Raw genomic sequence first — 19,704 nt, 5'->3', positions numbered from 1 at the left:
TGCTCCCGGAAGGGTTCCCCTCTGCTCCTGCCTATGAAATCCATGGATACGGCCAACCACGCATTGCACAACAACTCATCCTTCATGGTCGAGTAGCTGGTCATCCTGTGTACTCTACAAAGCGACATAGCATTTGAAAATAAAGCTCAATGGCATTTGACCGAACACCTGCCGAGTGTGGTATCTGCCATGGAGGTCGTCCATAGGGGGTAGAGTGTGCCTGGGTACAAATGGCTCCAGGGTGGAAAGCTCCGTCGTAACGGCGAGCGGGCGCGTCGATGCTGGTTGCGGACGTCTGGCAATGCCTCTATGGTGATAGGAGACGTACAGCGGCGGCGACAGAGGTGGAGGGTGCGGATGCAAAGCAAGGGGGAGACAGGGCGAAGTGGAAGGAAATGGGACCTGGTGGGGGAATGGGTGGGTCGGGGGTGTCGGAGTCCTATGTTTCGGGTGTCCGAACTCCCGCAAACCTCCCCCATTTTTGTCTCAAATTTGGGAAATCGCGTCCGGACCGCCCCACTTACCGATACAGACCCGCGTTGGATGACTTTCTCGGTCCGGACAGCGCAGTCTGGACGGATGCAGGCGGTTTGTGGGTCCACCTTGGGATGCCCTTACATGAGAGCCCACTCCCCTTACTTTTTCATATCTCTCTCCTGCGTATAAGCAAAATTGCCATGTAAGCGGGCTATAAGCCTCCTATTGTACTTGCTCTGAGAACGTGGTTCATAGTAGGCTATATGATGCTATCACATCATATATAGTCAAGCTTATAACTAGTAAATACAATAGATATATATAAATATGTGTTACTTTATTGATGCATGACCCATCTCATTCTCTCACATAACGCTTAGGAGCATGTGCTGTAGCCGGTTGTTAATCTGTAACCCGCTTCTCTTTTTTTTTCTCCAACTTAACAACAAAATAATATTTCAAGTCTTACAACCACCTAGTACATCACCTTATTGTACTCGGTCTAAGAGCGGGGTAGATATCCTATGCTCCAACACATTAGGTGCTTCCATGTTGCTATCATCTTTTTTTTACAAAAATTTAATGTTTAAAAAATTGAAAAAAATGAGAGTGTTTAGAAGGGATGTGTTTACAATATGTAAAAAGTTCAAGTCAAAATTCAAAACCCACAATGAGAAACAAAAAAGGAAAGAAAAATCAGCATGAATAGTGTCACAGAAAAACAAAAAGTCAAAATGATACTCCCCCATTTCAAACTATAGTGCGCCCACGCTTCCCGAGGTCGAACTTTGACCATAAATTTAACGAACGAGACCGACTGCGGTGGGAGAAAAAATTACGTAATTAAAAACTTCTTTCGAATACGAATTCATTGATATAACTTTTGCCCCCGCCGCAATCGGTCTTAATAGTTAAATTTATAGTCAAAGTTGAAGCACAATGATAGAGGAAGCACTACATTGTGGAATGAAGGGAATAATACTATTTAGATTTGGATTTGTCTTTTTCTTTCATGATGTGTATTTTGATTTTTATTTGAACTTTTTGCAAAGTGTAAACATATGTCTTGTGAACGCTCAAAATTTGTTTTGGAAATGTGTTTCTTAGAAAATGGTAGCATGGTAGCTAGCACCTGATACTTTCCTAGCAAGATTAAGGAGTTGTCATGTCATTTACAGTCAATTCACAATGACCACTCTGCTAGAGTTGATTTTAGGGAGGTGATGATTATAGACATGTCCAGTCTGAACTTACATTCATTTGGGAGGTATGAAGACGAGTTCTTTAATGTACAGTGGCATGTCGTGGTGATTTTTTTTTGTTGAGTTTGTTTCTTCGGTAGGTCAAATTGAATATAAAATTGGATTTTAAATTTCACATGTTTATGAAACATCACTGTAGTGTTTCCACGGTGTTCTCATTTTTACTTGGTTTCCACGAGATAATTTCTCATCTAAGAGAACATGACACTTTATTTCTTTTTCCACATAATGTACTAAGTTGTTATTTGAGGCCATCCTATCTATTTTTGAAAAACACGCAGATACTTAGAGCAACTCCAAAAGGCCGACCCATTTCATCCGCCTGTGTTCGTTTGGGTCGGTGCGGATAAAAATGGCGGCCCAATGCACCGACCCAAACCCAAATCACGTCCGCGTCGACGCATTTGCGGCCTAAATTTATGTCGTAAATGCGTCGGCGCCGATGTTGAACGGACGCTTCGCGTGCCTTCTCGCTATCCGCCGCGTCCCCACATGGCGGCTGTCCAACTACCCGCTGGCCACGCGGTCAGCTTAATTTATGACGACGGGCCCACGCGTCAGCGACGGCGCTCGTCCTTTTTTAAGCCGACCGTGCGGCGGGGCCGTCCTCGTCCAAACTCGCCGTCCATATCTGCCCACCTTTGCTCCCTCATCGCCGGCAAACCCTAGCCACCACAACCACAGCGAGATGGGCCTCTTCTCCGGCGCCAGCGGCAGCAAGGCCAAGGGCAAGGCCCCCGCCACCCCTTTCCTCACGCCTCCGCCGGCGTCGGCACCTCGCCGGTAGAGGCAGCGCGTGAACGTGCCAGTGCACCAGGCGGAGTGGCACTGGCAGCACCGCCAATCTCTGCCGTATCCCGACGTGACGCTGCCGCACGACTGGCATCTGGATCCAGATAGGATCCCAGTGCCGGCGGCGCTGCGGTCAGCTCGTGCTCACGCGGAGGAGGTGTGGCACCGGCGGGCGCTACTGACGCCGGAGCAGCGCAGCGACCCCGCCTACGCAACTGACTCGCCCAACTAGGCGAGGTGGTTCGCCTTCGAGCACGAGGAGGCGAGGCGACGGGGCGTGCGCGAGGTCGATCGGAGGTCGCCGCCACCGGCGCTCGTCGTCCGCGAGGAGGACCAGGCGACGGAGGACGCCTACCAGGCAGCCCTTGCGGCCGTCTACCGGGAGAGCGAGGAGGACGAGCGGCGCAGAGCAGAGGCGGCAGAGGAGGCCCGGTACGAGGCGGCAATGGCGCAGGCCCTTGCCCTCTCCGCGGCGGGCGACAACGTGGTGCCGCCGGTGGCCCCGCCGTCCCCCATCAAGCCGGAGCCGAGCCCGAGCCCGAGCCCGAGCCATCGCGCGCTTCTCCTGAACAGGAGTGGTGCGCGAGTGGGTGTCCGCGGCACCGGTTTGGCTGGGGGCAACGCCGGCGCAGGAGCAGGCGTACCTCGAGATGTGGCGCCAGCGCCCGGCTGGCAGAGGAGCGTCGTCGCGGCGAGTACGAGGAGATGCTCGAGCGCGACCTCGAGGAGGAGCAGCGCGCCAGGCCGCGGCTGCACAGGCGGCCGCACCCCCCCCCCCCCCCCCCCCCCGCCCCAGCACAGCCCGACATGCGGCGCTCTGGAACACGGCGTTCGCCTGGGCCGGGCCGGGCCGGTGCCGACGCTCATCGACCTCACGGACCCCGAGGACGACGACGACGCCTAGGGCAGCGCGCCGCCTCGTAGTTTAGGCTGTTTTTTTAATGCAAATGTGGACGCGTGGACTCTTGCCAGACTTTGTGGCCGGCTTTAATGTTTAATTAATGCTGTTTTTCTTTTTTTTAATATGCATGCATTCATTTTTTTTGGCGTCGTCAAAATGGGTCTCAGGCCAGCGTTGGACGCACGCGCCGACCCAAATGCGGAAGCGGGCATCCGTGTTCGTTTGGCCGACCCAAACGGACAAAAAGCGGACGAAATCACTATCCGTTTGGGTCGGCCCATTGAAGTTGCTCTTACATGCACACACAGTCATCTCTATGAACACACCATGTATAATTCACCTCTACAAGCATCTTCGAGAGATTGAGCCGGTAGATCTTGAGATCGAAGAAGTTGTCGCAGATGCTTCGTAGTTGACGGTCATTCCACACCGCCAAAGTATAAAAGGAGATTTTTCTTCTTCTTCAAATTACAATCAAAGATTTATGTTTCCTCCAGTTCAAGCCTTTGCTCCAAATTTGCCAGGGTTGCCAGTGAATGTGAACCTCTGATAATCCAAGCTAGGCTAGTTTTCAAGAAAACCGATCATCCAAAGTCAGTACGCTACGCATGCGTTTTAAACTGTCCTTTCCGTGCCCAAGGAAAAAGGCAGACGCAGGGGTGGGACCACAGCGAGCAGCAGCTCAGCAAGCAAGGACGGTTTGCATAAAGGCGTTCAGATGATTTAGAATTCGGAATGCACCCACCGCTAAAGTACTCTTCTTTTTTCATAAACACCCTCGGGAGTAATCTAGAGTTCTAGACGCCGACAAGGTGGCCGTTCCTTTGTTTTCCAAGGGCTTAAAATCCAAATGGGGATATGACAAGGGCCATACTGAAATTGTCAACTCTGCTCACTCACTAGGAGATGGAAAGAGAGAAAGTATGATGAGTCCATGACGGCATGACCTTTGGCCCCTTCGGTCCATGGAGTACAAGAACCACAAGGCAGCCAAAGCAGGGGCGTTTACACCACCACCTAGGACAGCAAGAAACAGGGCAGGGAGGGCCTATGGCGCTGTAGCTCAGGGGGGGCAGCGAGCAATGGCGGGGGGATGCGGCGGCGAAGGCACGCTGGCGAGGTGGCGGCGGGCGGCGGCCAAGCGGATCGGCCTCTCCTGCGCCTCCTTCTTCTCCTCCCATGCCGCCTCTCCCTCCCCGCCGCCTCCCAAGACCGTAATACTCTCTCTCTCTCCCTCTCCCTCTCCCTCTCTCTCCACATTTCATCAGAGAAGCTCTTTTTCTTCTTCCTCTGGGCTGGGGATAGATAAGTTTTGGTTTCTAGCCATCTCATCGGTTTGTGAGCTATGACCTGGTTTTGGGTGCTTTTGGTTTCTTCTCTCTCTCTCTCACGTCAGTAAGCACTAAGCAGGCGGTTTCATGTTCCTTTCTTAATCTTGGTTCTGAAAACGATTTCTGGTGTTTTCCCCTTCTTTCTCAAATCTCAACGGGAGGAGAGGATTCTTGCAAATGCCTCGCTTCCTAGCTGGTTTCGGTGATCTTCTCTCCAAGAAAATTTCTGACGAAGCTCAGTAAATTCCCAAGTTTTAACAAGTTGAATCAACAGGAGCACGCCTGTTGCATTTTCTTCTCCTTCCTATTCCAACAGTACCGCGTGCCCAGCCATGTGTTCTAGGTACTGTCCACTCATTTATGGAAATGATTGTTCTAGCCCTCTCCCATTCCATCTTTGTACTAGTAGCACCTTGGGAAATTTTTGCGCATCCGACGTACCGTTCCTGTGGTCCATTTACACCCCCAACCAAAAATAGATCTAGACGTCCCACTGAAATTTTGTATCTATGAAAAAAGTTGTATCTGAATTTGTTCTGTAGTCGAACGGCCATTTTGTTTTTCAGTTCTCTGAATCTTTGGTCCGTTCATGGTTTGCTGCAACCCGCACCGCACAAGACACGAAGACCATATTTTGTCTTCGCTGATTTTTAATTCATTTTACCCATGTTTCTCTCTTCTTCCAACATGTTCTTTTTCTCTGTGTGTGTGTGTTTTCTTGGAACTGAGCAATTGTCTCTAGCTATTATCCGCTTTCTGGTGTATCTTTACACCAGACTGAAAATAAATAATGTTTCTCCAGTAACTTGACTGTTGGCGGTGCTAATGTTTCAGCATTGTACTTGTGTTTAGATAAGATGTACTACATGGGTTGTTGGTGGCTATGCGTGTGTGTACAGTTTCTCTTTGAACCAAACATTTTCTTCTATATCTGTCTGGATCTTAAATATCATTGATAGGTACATAGAAATTGAGGTGTAAAATACAGTATACAGAGTGGCTAACCTTTCCCCTCTTTATCTTTGTTCCAACAGTCAACGGTCTTGCTAAATAGAAATTTGTTATTTGCTATCAAGAATTGAGGCTTGTAATGCATATGCAGATCTCATGTTCAGCAGTGAATGCGCCCGCAGGCAGCAGTGATGGAGAACAGGAAAAGCTGGAGGAGCCGACCAGCACTAGAATGGCTGACAAGGTACCACCAGCTCTATGCCCACTTACTACTACTACATCTTTCCTTTTCCTTTCTTTATTTTCTTGTTCCATTTGGACCACCGGCCCTCTTCTTAATTTCGATAATGCAGCTTTTCTATTTTTATATATATGTGGGAGCTGTCTGTTTTCTCTACTAAAGCATAGGTAGTTGTTTTTAGATGCATCCACCAATTTACCTGTGAAGAGATCAGGGACATGCTTACCTACTATCAGGTTGCAACAAACCGAGATAGCAAGAGACAAGCTAAAAGGAGAACTTAGGGTAGGAGATGGGATTGCGAACGGAAATCTTGATCTTGTGGGTTTCACTTCACTTAGTCCACCCCAATAAGTTCTCACTTTCCTCCTGTAGAAAATCGTGATATTGAGGTGGGTAAGAGGTGAATATCACCAAGATAAGTTATTTCCCCCTTTTTGACACGGAAAAAAATCGAATGGCGGTCATTTTGACAACTTAGATTCTGGTGAACTGACTTATATCTGGCATCCTTCGATTCACAATGATCTAGGCTTCTGAGGTTAGCTGTTGCTATCTCTACAACCTTGTGTCTTAAGTACTTTGGAAAAAATGACATTGTTTCAATTAAATAAAAAGTCTGATTATAATTCCTTTAGTGCACATGGATGGGTTGCATGGTCATCCACGATATAATATCTATTGATAGACTTTTTGTTTTTGCGGTGCTACTGATAGACTATGTTAGTGTCCCTAACCTTTCTTTGGATGTGTTGGAGCCTTGGTACTTTTTTGTGGCTATCGATGAACAATCATATCGTCTCCCAGATGGCATGATACTTGTCTCCCTGATGGGCTAATGGTGCATAACAGTGCAAACAATAGCCTATGAATATCTTATTATTGATACCTATGGTGAATTGACAATCAACAGGGCATATGTCGTTACTGTGCACATTTCTCAAAGACTAACGAATAATGCACTGTTTGAATTGTGTAACAGAGACTATTGGTAAAGTTGTGAACATGCATATTACACTTTTTTTTCGAATAGGAGGAAAGCCCCCGGCCTACATGTTGTCATCCTTGTTATTATACCATGATCTTGGTGTCTATCATGTCAAGATCCAATTAACCTTGGTGCTACATGGCGCTAGTGCTTATCCCTAACATCACTATGTTAACAACAATCAAGCTCTTGCTGCTATTCTAATTTTGTAAATTTCAACATTAACCACCAATAAATGGAATTTTGCTTCTGAACTGTTGGGGTCAACATAATAGCCCATTGTTTCTTAGTTGGCTTGAAGTCAGGGCCTGAATGGCGTTGCATAGCTCCCCATGAGGCTTGAGCCTGAGCCCTCCCCCCCCCCCCCCCCCCCCCCCAGGATGCACTGTGGGTGATATCATATCTCCTCTAGTTGGTATTCTGTGAGTAGTTAGTTGAGTTGGTATCTAACAAGCACAGTCGATACTTAACAGTGTTCTTCAGTACAATAGATTTTTGTCTCTCGAATTGTTTTGCCCAACTTTGTTGCAATCTCAACAGGCTGCAGGAACTTGGGAACCTTGATAACATTTAGCAGGATAGCTTCGAGGGACTTGTGTTTGAGCTATTTGTAACCAATATAGAGGCACAATTGATAAGCCAAATAAATATATGACATGCCTAATCACCTTATGCCCTGAGGCAGTGTTCTAAAGCAGGAACACTGAGGTTGCTTCGTGTATAATTTGTAAGGGGCTTTTGGTTGGTTAAAACATTCACTGGACACACAATGCAGAACATATTCTTCATTTCATATTTTGGTTATCTAAATACTCCCTCCGTTCCGAATTACTTGTCGTAGGTATGGATGTATCTAGATGTATTTTAGTTCTAGATACATCCATTTCTGCGACGAGTAATTTGGAACGGAGGGAGTATATTCCAGCTTGCGACCTATGAACGGTTGCCATGTATCAGACATACTATCTGATAGGGTGTTAATCAGGTCATATTTGGATTTACGAGAACGGTATTTCCTCCATTTTAGATATGTGTATGTTAAATTGAAGCGTCAAATGAAGCAGATATTATTTTCTGATCTTGCAAAATCCTTCCTTTAGCATATGCTCAACTTGTTCTAGAATGAATAGTTTACAGTGTTTTGTTTCCCACCAAATCCAAGCTGTAGTGATTCTCTTTATTGCTTACTTGTATGTACAGCAGGTTTACATTCTAATCTGATCCCACATTTTCTCAGATCCCGTATATTAACTGTACTATATTTATATGCAGAACTTCTGTGCAATATGTTTGGAGGCCCTCAGCACCAGCAGCAGTGGCATTGACAACTGTGACAGGCCAGCGATATTCACAGCCCAGTGCTCCCACTCTTTCCACTTCTTGTGCATTGCCTCCAACATCAGACATGGCAATGTTACATGCCCGATCTGCCGTGCGCAGTGGTCTCAGCTGCCACGTGACCTGAAGGTGCCGCCATTGCTGCACAACCAGTCTGATCCAATCCTTCGCATCCTTGATGACAACATTGCGACATCCCGTGTCAACCGAAGGTCCTCCATCCGTGCTACCCGCTACAACGATGATGACCCTGTTGAGCCTTACACTCTGACTGAGCATGTTGATCCATGCCTGCGCTTCGCCCTTATCCCGTCTCCGGTGGCAGCTCACCATCATGCCCTCGGACACTACCCTTGTGGACGCATGATGCCACCACAGCAGCACAGCCAGTACAGCTACAGCGGCTCCTCCATGGTTTCACCACCGCAGATTGCTTCACCAAGTGTGCAAAGGCGTGCTTACCTCTCAGTCAGCCTAGCACCACAGCCAGCCATGGACTTGGTCTTGGTTGCCAGCCCTAATGGGCCACACCTGAGGCTGTTGAAGCAGGCAGTGGCACTGGTTGTCTTCTCCATGCGCGCAATTGACCGGTTGGCCATTGTCACAAATGCCACCACTGCAACTCGTGCCTTCCCCTTGCGTCGGATGTCCTCCCATGGTAAACGAATGGCATTGCAGGTCATCGAACACCTCTGCTCTGTTGGTGGAATTGATCCAGTAGGGGCTTTGCAGAAGGGTCTGAAGATACTAGAGGACCGGGCACACCAGAACCCAAGCAACTGCATTCTTCACCTCTCTGATCATCCAATACGCAGCTATGCTGGGGTAGACATGAACCGTGCGAGCATCCCGGTTCACCAGTTCCATGTCGGGCTCGGCTTCGGGGTGCAGAACAGCTTCGTGATGCATGAATTTGAGGAGCTACTTGCACGGTTGCTCGGCGGTGTCATAGGCGACACCCACCTGAGGATAGGGGAGCATGGTGGAGTGGTGAGGCTAGGGGAGCTGAGGGGTGGTGAGGAGAGGAGGATCCCGCTTGACCTTGTGGCAGACTGTGGCTTCATACTGGTTGGTTACAGCTACCTGGAGGGTGGAAGAGAGGACCGTTCAAGGACGGGTGAGGTCGCTGTCGGCTTTGAGGAGAAGAGCGACAGCAGGTACTGCGGGGGCCGTGACATGGGGACGAGCATCGGCGGCGAGAGGAGGAGCAGCTGCTGCGCCGAGAGCTGGGATCACCTTGACCCGTTCATGGCGCGGCGATGGGCGAAGCATTTCAACGTGTACAGATCCTGAGAGTGAGTGATTGAAGAGGTGGAGGAGCTTGATGATCGGCTGAACACAAAGTCTGGTTACCAGTTTGACCAAAATGTGATTCTTGTTGGTTCTTTCTTTTGCATTCTTGCAAGCATTTCAGGGAAGTGTTTGTTATTCTTTTCTTGGCTTTTGTTGTGGGTTCAGAGTCCATCCATGTTGTCCAATATGTGTGCAGAGGCTTTTCTTTCTGTCCTTGTCCAGTGTGTTTTGTGTTTGTGTGTATGGATCAAATGAAAAAAGCTCCAGGACCGAAGATTATGAATGTGAATGCCATCAAGTGGTGTGCCAAGCAATGCAATGTATCTTTGTTGTTGTATATGTCAATCTCATAATTCAAGTTTGAGAACATGACATTCAGTGCCCCACTGACATGTGCCCTTGGGCCCATGTTTCAGTGTGTCATACGAGCAACGTGCATGAAATTCAACTCGAGAGTTTCATAAACAATCATCTTTATACTCATAATTATTTTTATTTTTATACAAGTTTAGTGCCACTATTTTGAATTTTTGGCTCCAATTGTCTTCTGATGCCTTCCAGCTACAATCCTTGGGCAACAAGTGTTAAAGATGCACACTGTTTGGAAATCCAATTCGGCTCTAGGGAGCATATGCTCCTGTGCGCCAAAAATGCATTTTACAAATGTCAATTTTTTTTAAAAAAAAATGTGTTCATTGTCACACCCACATTGTTTATTTATTTGCAACCTCACTTCATCCCCTCTTATACTGATATATTACAACGCTATACCTTATTTTCTTTTCTTATTTTGTACTCCCTCTGTTCCAAATTAGTTGAAGTTTTAGTTTTGTTCTCAGTCAAACTTCTTTTATGTTTGACCAAATATACAAAAAAAATGCTAATATTTATAGTATTATACACGTAAATATTTTTGTTGACAAATCCAATGTAACAAATTTGGTGTTGCAGACGTTATAATAATCTGGAACGGAGGGAGTACAAACCTTGTACAAAATTTGATCTATTTTACTTTAATATGTTTCAGTAATGTTCTGTTGGATAAGATACAATGCCAAGTTGTTCTCTAGTAATCACATATGGTACAATACAACAACACTGTTGGTTCTGGGATGTTTGGTTTGAGAAAATCACCTTGACCATCACAGCTCGGTCCATCGCTGGATAATCTCTTAAAATTGGTCAAATTACCTAATCCATCATTTAGAACTAGCTTGATGCATGCAGAGTCTATACCTCAAACCAAACAGGGGTGCATTCATCATCCAGTCCCTCAAACCAAACACCTCAATCAAGCTGACAAAAAAATGGAGTTACATTTGTAAGGCCAGATAACTGAATCTACAGAGACAACTTGCTGGTGATAATCCGGTCCGCATCAGATTATGTGCTTTCAAAACCAAATATTCGGAAAACACCTGTAAAAATGAATGACGAGAAATGTTAGTGCCGCTACATTTCTATGTCGCTTTGTTTTTTTCAGATGAAGAATTGAGCAATCATAAAGCTAAATTGTTATGAAGTGAAATAAATGCATCTGAAGGTAATAGTTTTTTTTAAGTTCAAGAGTTAATGAAATCGACGGGGAGGAAATTTGCTCGATGGTTCCTGAAACATCGACATTCCCATGGACAACATTAGAAACTTCCTCAACTGCATTACAGCATCCCAAACACTAACAACATAGCATGCAGAAAATGGACTCTTAATTTTCCCTTCATGTCCACTCATGTACTTGGATGCAGGATAGTAGAAGCAGCGGGAAACAACAGGCAGTAGAAGCAGCGGGAAACAACAGGCAAAAGGAAAAAAGAAGTAATAGAGGGAAGAATATTAGTTTTACCATGACTGGATGTTCTTAACAGAAAAGATAATAGCAAAGATTCCGTTGTTTGGGATGTTATAACGTGCTTGTGGTTTTTCAGAAACTATTGAGCAAGAGGTTCAAGAAAAATTATGCGTTTTATTTCATTCGACAGCACTAAAATGAGTAACTGCGATAACCATACCATCATCAGCCTGGTACTTATTCTTGTCATCTCCTGCATAAGCCAGGAGGTTGTATTTAGGATTCCATTCAACACTATTCATAGCTGCTTTACATGGAATCTGATGAATTGATCGTCCAGTCTGAATATTGGCCTGATGAAACGAAAAAATGTAAAATAATTAATCTTTCAAAACAGTTAGTCTCGGATAGATAAGAAATTTCACTGCATTCGTGATCACTTACAATGTCAATGAAAGGATCTTCACTGGCATATGCAATAAATTCTCCAGTGTGATTGAAGCTAACTGTTCTGACAGGCCACCTGAAATTGGTACACATAGGGTTACCCTGGTCGTACTCAGATTAACCTTTGAATGTTTTTTTCCAATGATCACAATTCACCTAACCATTATTTAGTTCAATCACTCTTTCTAATTATGTTTGGAGGCAAAAGTCAGTGTATGAGATATGAGATTAGTCAAGCCCATACCCTATTCTTCTTAATAATTAACATTATGAGCTGTTTGTAGTCATATTATCCAATATAAAATTATTAAAATAGTAAATCAAAGTAATTGAAAAGATTACAAACGTCCTGAATGTCTACATTGCCGTTGCCAGTCGGGCTTTGGTGGGAAGGCCATGGGAGATGCAAGCGGGGCGGGCTAGCAGACAATACTATAGTACAAATAGTGTTAACTTTAGGCAAGTGATGAGCAAACTATGAACTAACCAATGAGTTTTGCGGATGAAGCGGGATGCCGCTTGCACCCCTAGAAATAACACAGATATGCACAAATTGTTTACTAATTTCAATGTAAACATCATGCCCACGGTGTATCAAATATGTGCTGTTACATTGAGGGAAAACTTGTTGGCCCTAACTGAGGCTGATTCAAACAAAAATCATTTGAAGCTATTTCTATGATAGTAATCTAAAGAAGTTCAATATAGTAGATAAAGACGTACTCAAGTTTTGTGAAGGTTTTAATGCATAGCAGCTCTTTGACATTCCAAAGACTGACAAGTGAATCTGCACTTCCAACAGCAAAATACCTGACATCAAAACATTCTGTAAGTGTGACCATCAAAACAATTGTACTCTACCTGGATGTTGACATCAAAACATAACACACTAACACAATTTGTACTTGTGGAGCACAACTTGCTACTTCTCCACATGATTAGTTTGTTCAGGCTCTTAATTTACAATCAGTTCCTTCCCACAAAAAAAAAGTTTACAGTCAGTTTCAAACAAACATACAAAAAATGCTTGGTGATCGTTGTATAGTTGCGGGGAGAAGAATTTGGACCATGTGGTGAATTTTCATTTTCAACATTAACTCTGAATTCGGCATTGTAGATATATATGGGAAGATAACCTATGAAACCCCTGAAAGGGCGAACATGTAGCAGGTTACCCCGTGGCCAGTTAGTATATCTTTGCCTAGTTATGACAAATAAGAGTGCCTAATTAACATCTTTTTGAGAGAAGCAACACATTCTGGGGAAGTTACCCGTGAGGAGAGCATACGATGAGTTCTCTGCAAAATTACATGATAATTCATTTCTTCTCTTTTTAGTAATTGACCGAAGTGTGTGGAGAGGATCAACATCCTAATCATGGTTTTCATTCTTCCACTAAACCAATGGTTACCATAGGCCATGGGATATATTCCCAGTATATATAAAGTTTACGACCTGGTTTACAAACGGCTATCCATTATTCGGGGGATCCCTTTCCTGAGCCCATGCATGTTTCCCTAAACCAGTTCCTCAGAAATCCTCTTCATAAATCACCTATGGAGTTACCTATAAGTAATAGGTATTTACTCAACTGCAGGTAGTTCGGATATGATTTTTGTCTAAAGATGAAGCTAGGATACAATTTCAGTAGCTCTTACGAAAAGTCAGAATATAGCTTTAGTGTTAACTCAAATAGCATATCTAGCAACCCAGTAACTAGTGTAAGGAACTAAAATACAGCAAATCAACTAGATCCCGAGTAAAAACGGATCGCAAGCTCGAGCCTTTTTGTGTATTTTCTAGTAAATATGGTTGGTCCTCCATAAGTAAATACTATATATTTGTAATTCAAATAATCCTTAGGGTTCTCCCCTTCCGTTCCATGTTTAAAACATGTTCAGCGCAAATAACTGAAACAACAAACTGAACAAAGAATTTTCTCACCTATCAAGGGGATCCATTGCTATGCAATAGCACCCTGCTGTATGGGCATTTAATTTGCAGACAACATCAAGGGAAGGATAGTTGACCACCTCAACAAATCCTACATAAAGAACAAAACCAGGCAGCAGCATTAACATCAACTTATGTGATCCTGACGCCTGACGTCTGACAACATCAAGGCTCCTTGTTCCATTTTCACAATTGAGGAGCTTAAATATTCATAATTAAGAGGAAAGTACATCTTAGCATCTTACCAAGCCCAGTAGTTATGAAGAATAAATCTCCAGTTTTATTCCATGCAATCTCATTAATCTGGGGGACAAATCAAGAGTTCATGTCAGACATTTAACAAGAAACACACACGCCACAAGTCACGAAAAACAAGAAATGCAGGAAATTGACAATATGAAGTTTAGCAAGGTGTGAACATCAGTAGTACAGTAAATGCATTATCTAGATTCAGCTGGTTGGTATCATATATCATTGTGCATTCAGAGTATCAGTAGGTATCCTTACTGTTCTCCCCCCGAAAAATAAACATCAGTGCACAACTTTTTGGTCTAAGACAAGACAAATGAACATGTGGCTCACTATATTTCTTATCACGTCGATATGCACGGGGCCATGGGTACCCCAAAACATAGCTGGATTTAGAATAGAGAAAAACTGCTAAAGGGTGTTTCCAGTGTCCAAACTTCATTTGGTAAGTACCTCGTAAGGGAACTTCTGTTTGTGGACGGGTTTTAGCTTCCGAACATCCACTATGGTTAGCTCATCCTCCTACAGATCATTAGCAGCAGCTGTTATCATAGCTGAACGAACTAGTAACTCGTAAAGTAAATGCATACCATGTACATTTTCAGGAAACATGCTAACTTACATGACACTCAAAAAGAGTTTGATTTCGATACTACATGAACTTTACATATCATTTGTCATACTGAAGAAACTTAGCAAGAAAAATGCCAAGACTTCCATCTAATTGATAGATACTAACCAGATGCGTACATCTCCAGGTGCATTATTACCAACCTACATTGCATGAATACTGGTACACGATACGGTGATGCAGCATTTTCTCAAAAACACATATATGACAATACGGCCACATATTCCTATGCATGATATGATTTGATTTGTTGCATAGTAATTAGGTCAACAAAAGATCTAACTCACACAAGGTATAAACTGAAGGAAAAGAGTGCAGCAAAATAACAAAGCTAAACAGATAGCGAGGGTTCTGTTAGCTGGGTCACACCATGATGATGCGTAACACAAACATATCAGGATATTTTTTCTATTTTGAAATAAGGGCAATAAACCAATATGCTATCAGTAATTCAATATACTATCAGAAAAAACCCAAAGGAAATGAAAAAACGCAAGCGTCATGAAGACAATGTTGAACATGAATGAATGTCCCATTCCTTCAAATCAATATGCTAGACAAACAGCTAGGCATCAAAAATATATTACAATCTAATGTACCCATGTTCTGTTATTGTAAACCTTATTTCCAACAGCTATGTGAGTGCCATCATGTTTGTATGTGATGTTGATGTTTTCTCCACTGAGTTCAACAACTTGGCATTTCCCACCTGAAAAGAAAAACATAAATAAGGATTAGTAAATAACCTGACAAAAAGGTAAACTACCACCATCACAGAACATGGTAAGAAGAGACTGAAACAAAATGTATCATTCTATGCAGAATACTGAGTACAATGATACTAACTTCCACGTCAAATTCCCACATAAGAACTCTCGTCTGATAACACCAAATTCATAACAAAATACGCAAAATTCATTAACGACATTTACGTTTCTGCTCGAATCCATAATCAGATATGCCCCTAATTCTTGAGGCTGCTCAAATCTGCCTTTCTTCCGTCAAGGCTCCTTGTAGAAACACTGTTCTGTGCCGTTTCCAACCAGTCAAGGGGGTTTGACCATCTACAGGATGTTTCCTTACAGATAGGGCCCTCTAGGAATGAAAAGGAAAAAAAGGTGAAAACTCTCTCGCTCTCCCCCCATTCCCTCCCCCTCCCCTCTCTCTCTCTCTCTCTGAAGCCAGACCATCCGGTGCGCCGCTCTCTCTCTGGCTAGCAACACCGCCCGTCACCTCCGGTGCGGCGCGGCGCAGCAGCACCACACCTCAGACGACGGCATGGCCGGAGCACAGACCAGCAGCTGGGCGTGGCTGCTGCGCGAACTGGCCACACACCGTGAGGTGGCCATAGCCAGATCACTCGCATGCTTGAGGACACCAGGCTCAAAGGGGATGGCAAAAGCGGCCTCAGGAAGTCTTCGCAGAGCTTAAGAACCCGAGGGAAATCGCCGGGGTTCAGCCAAGGAGAAGATCGATGGTGCGGTGGACGGCCATGTCATCGATTCACATGAACTCGATCAAATTCCTTTAGAGGGAAGGCTCTACAAGGTGTGGCAAAGCTAATGGACACGGCCTCCGGGTTTGGGAACGACTCTTGCCAAGACAACAACAAACTTCGCTGGTGGCAGCAAGCTCTGGACGTTGTTTGCCAATGTGTCAGCGATAGATGGCATGAGTGGGAGAGGGAAGAGTTTGAGGAGGGCCAGAGACTCCCCCCGATGAAGAATACTTGCTCGGGGACGGTGGGTACGCATCGGAGCGACGCCTCCGCGGCACCGCGCGACGGACCAATGCCGGAGGCGAGGAAGACAATGAGCATGGCATTGATTCCAACCATCCCGCGTCAATTCCTTCTACTAGATAGCTCATAGCAGCGACAAGAGGCTAGAAGGCAAGGTCATGCATCATATCGAGGGCATTGGTCGTGGGAACGAGACACGACGGCCGCAGCGGCATGAACCGGGCATGGGAGCGCCAAGATGTGCTTGCAGGAGGCTGCAGCGGGTTCACCGTGTCGACGGCAGGGGGGGGGGGGGGGGGGGGGTACTTGGGAGGAGGCAGAGGAGGGCAGGGCCTTGACGGAGACCCGAACTCAAACCGTCGACGGCCTACGCGCACCAGAGCGCCACGCTCTGCTGCTACCAGCACCGCGGGAGCTGACCACCACGACTGGAGCCGGCAGGAGCCATGGTGGCTCTGGACGAAGAGGGGCGGGTGGCTGGCCGAGGAGACTAAGGGGGATTTCCTCTCTTTTTTTTCCTTTTTCATGGGATGGGACCACTTGTAAGTGACTTATTCATAGAGAGCTCATCTGCTTGTAAGGAGGGGCAAAAACGACCAGGAAACGTCGTGTAAACGGTCAAGCCCCTTTGACAGGATGAAAATGGCACGAAAGGGTATTTCTATAACGAGCCTTGAAGGAAAAGGTGCAGATTCGAGCAGCCTCAAGAATTAGGTGTATATCTGAGTAGTGGGTTAGAGTTAAGGGCAGAAATGTAAATGTCCCAAGTCATTAACAATGCGGGACTTGACTGACAGTTTTAGCACCTTGACCATCAAAGATGAAGTGTATTACTTACTTCGCGCATCCCAAAGGCGAATTGACTTGTCAGCAGCTGCAGTGGCAACTGTGTCAGGATGCTTTGGATCCCAGCATAACTGATCTACACTATCTGAGTGGCCTTTCAGTTCAATGTCTTTAACCTTGGACTGTGTATGATAAGAAGTGGTGTCAGCATTGTTTGCAGTCTGGAAGTTCCAATGAAACAAAATATAATCTAATATGCACACCCTCCTACAAAAGAACTAAATGTTCATTCTTAAGCAAGTAAACCAATTTAGTGTAGCTAACAGTTCATCGATAAATGCATAACTTGTTCCAAGTAATACCACTGTATAGAATAAAATTCACTACTCACTGACTCATGTTAATAAACTATGGCCACAGTGTTCTACAAACTGTAAACAATAACGAATTTGATTACAAGAGGTAACTAAGGAACCGAACAGACATAACAGAAATCCTTAAATGTGTTAAGGTGGGGAAAGTGAATTTGGCAACTAGGTTCCACTACATCCCATATTCCTCTCTTCTCTTTTCCGAGTTTCCAAAAAATAATTCATGGATTTTGTCCAAGAATATGAATATTTACGAATTAGATTAAAAAGAGAAGACCCTTAAGTAACATAGCCATTAATTTGTCTCTTTTGTACATGTCACAATAAGTCATATTTGCTGATGAATTTTGGCAGGTCCACTGCGCACATGGCATAGAATATTTGCGCCAATGAATTATTGGACATTATTTAAAACTCAGAAAGTGGATTTTGAATAATGAGCATAGTGGCAACTATTGGCACAAAATCTGTTCTCGTTAAGGTGGCCCTATTGTGCACACAATCCTGCAAACAGGAATACAGAATGCCTGGTAAACTTCTGCAATTTCAAGATAATAGATAGCTTGGTAGATTGCGATCATCCAATTATACTGACCCATCTTTGGTACACTAAGGGCCAGCATGAGCATGCCAAAGCAAATGTGCATGCTACAATATATTGTTGCTAAGATCATAACTTGGTACTAGCATTCTATGAAATGTAAGAGGTTCCAAATTACATAGATTTCACAAAAGAAAAGGTATGAAAAATTGGAGTGCTTGACAACAAAAAAGGGTTATCTAACTCTGTAACAAGCAGGGTTATTCTTGTAGCAATTAGGAAACAAGGAGAGGAAGTTACATGGCCATGGGGATCAATGCTCCAGACACGGGCAGTATGATCTATAGAGCCTGAAGCAAGCTTTGTGCCTATGCAGTTCCATGCTACAGAGTGCACCTAATAAAATACAAAAGATCAGTGATCATACAAAAATCTGCATTGATAAGGAATACCAAGTAAAGGAAGAACAAAGAGCACAAAAGCAGCTAAAATTTTATGCGTAAGTATTTAGTAGTAGACTAGAAGGAAGGAGTTCTTTTTAGCAAAACAAACAACATAAAGCAACCAAATGATCCTCACAAATACAATTTTTTTTCTGAAAGGAAGATGGTTTCTCCCTCTTTTCCCAACAAACATACGAAACTAAATAAGCGCCTGACACGGAATTGGCTTTCTTTCTCAGCATGCTAACACCAATTTTCTTCATTATAATGGAAAAGAACCACTCGACAAAGAAAGTATGATCAGTATACTTTTCTCCAAAAAAGAAAAACTGGTGACCTAACAATTAGCTCGAATCGAAGTTTCCCCGCAACTTTGCTCCCCATGTAGAAAACGAAACCGGACGACCCAAATATTGGAACTTTCATATCCTATCCTCCTTTTAACTTGCGACGCTAGGGGTCGAGGGATTCACATCAAGGAAAGATCCGGCATTGGGTAATTTCGGACTTCTTTCTCGCGGGACTTTGGGTTTTAGGGGCGCAGAGGGAGAATTCCCGTGCAGAGTGGGGCATGGAGCAGTACCTTCTTCTTGTGGCTGTAGTATTCCCTGGAGACCAGGTTCTTGAATCTCGTCCCCGGCGCTGAGCTGCCGGGGGCGGCGGCGCCGCCTTTCTTGTCGTCTTCTCTCCCCTCCATTATTCTCTCTCTACACACCGCCGCCGCCGCGTGTGGTTGTGGGGAAGGGGAAATTTGCACCAGTAGGTGGGCTTTGTTTGGGCCCCTATGGGCTTCAGATACAAAGCCTTTGCTCGCACCTCGCAGCCAGAGTGGGGGAGTGGACAAGGAAAAATAGGAGAGAGAAGGGTGAAAAGCCGGCGAACTTGTAGCGGATCCCGGCAACCAGCGGCCGGACTTGTGGGGGAAAGAAGGCGGTCACCAGGACTTGTGAGCAGTCCGAGTCTTTGTCACCTTTTCTTCTCAAAGAAAAAGAAGTCTTATTACCTTGTCTCTATGTTTTTTACGGAAGAATTACCTTTTAGAGGTATATAAAAACTTTTTTATATAAAAAAGGGTAAAACCACATTATCTGCCATACCAAGCGACAGCCGGGCTCCTGAAATGCCATGTCCGGGGAACGATTCGGTCAGTGACCGGTCACAAAAACGTAATTCAGATGG

At 44.7% G+C, this 19,704-nt stretch overlaps 2 protein-coding genes across 3 annotated transcripts; one reads left to right on the top strand and one right to left on the bottom strand.

Annotated features, from left to right (window-relative positions):
• The first annotated feature begins 4,364 nt into the window (after positions 1-4,364).
• On the top strand, positions 4,365-9,911 carry LOC125529103 (E3 ubiquitin-protein ligase WAV3). Its single transcript, XM_087526084.1, has 3 exons — positions 4,365-4,646; positions 5,866-5,958; positions 8,216-9,911. Exons 1-3 carry the CDS (start codon positions 4,398-4,400, stop codon positions 9,572-9,574), a joined length of 1,701 nt encoding a protein of 566 aa, XP_087382210.1. The 5' UTR covers positions 4,365-4,397; the 3' UTR covers positions 9,575-9,911.
• Positions 9,912-10,616: 705 nt separating this feature from the next.
• On the bottom strand, positions 10,617-19,477 carry TEX1 (Transducin/WD40 repeat-like superfamily protein). Of its 2 annotated transcripts, none has more exons than XM_087526085.1 (11): positions 19,109-19,477; positions 18,383-18,478; positions 17,223-17,352; positions 15,243-15,352; positions 14,466-14,534; positions 14,009-14,066; positions 13,755-13,854; positions 12,534-12,620; positions 11,808-11,886; positions 11,584-11,716; positions 10,617-10,992 (listed from the first exon to the last, which is right to left on the bottom strand). In XM_087526085.1, the coding sequence occupies exons 1-11, from the start codon at positions 19,220-19,222 to the stop codon at positions 10,958-10,960; spliced, it is 1,011 nt and encodes a 336-aa protein (XP_087382211.1). In that variant the 5' UTR covers positions 19,223-19,477; the 3' UTR covers positions 10,617-10,957. The 2 variants fall into 2 exon arrangements, with proteins under 2 accessions (XP_087382211.1, XP_087382212.1); XM_087526086.1 differs by having other exon boundaries at positions 15,264-15,352; positions 19,109-19,475.
• Between the last annotated feature and the right edge of the window lie 227 nt (positions 19,478-19,704).

Source organism: Triticum urartu, chromosome 5A, assembly GCF_056163025.1.
Source record: "Triticum urartu cultivar PI428250 chromosome 5A, HENAU_Tu73, whole genome shotgun sequence".
NCBI classification, from domain to species: domain Eukaryota; kingdom Viridiplantae; phylum Streptophyta; class Magnoliopsida; order Poales; family Poaceae; genus Triticum; species Triticum urartu.
The sequence above is the reverse complement of the archived record's forward strand: the minus strand, read 5'-3'. Positions and strand labels throughout refer to the sequence as shown.

Coding starts and splice junctions, on each gene's coding strand:
- LOC125529103 (XM_087526084.1), top strand. CDS start 4,398: ATGGAGTACAAGAACCACAAGGCAGCCAAAGCAGGGGCGTTTACACCA. Junction 4,647..5,865: donor CCCCGCCGCCTCCCAAGACC/GTAATACTCTCT, acceptor ATGCATATGCAG/ATCTCATGTTCAGCAGTGAA. Junction 5,959..8,215: donor GCACTAGAATGGCTGACAAG/GTACCACCAGCT, acceptor ATTTATATGCAG/AACTTCTGTGCAATATGTTT.
- TEX1 (XM_087526085.1), bottom strand. CDS start 19,222: ATGGAGGGGAGAGAAGACGACAAGAAAGGCGGCGCCGCCGCCCCCGGC. Junction 14,067..14,465: donor AACAGAAGTTCCCTTACGAG/GTACTTACCAAA, acceptor TTTGTCCCCCAG/ATTAATGAGATTGCATGGAA. Junction 13,855..14,008: donor CTTCATAACTACTGGGCTTG/GTAAGATGCTAA, acceptor TTCTTTATGTAG/GATTTGTTGAGGTGGTCAAC.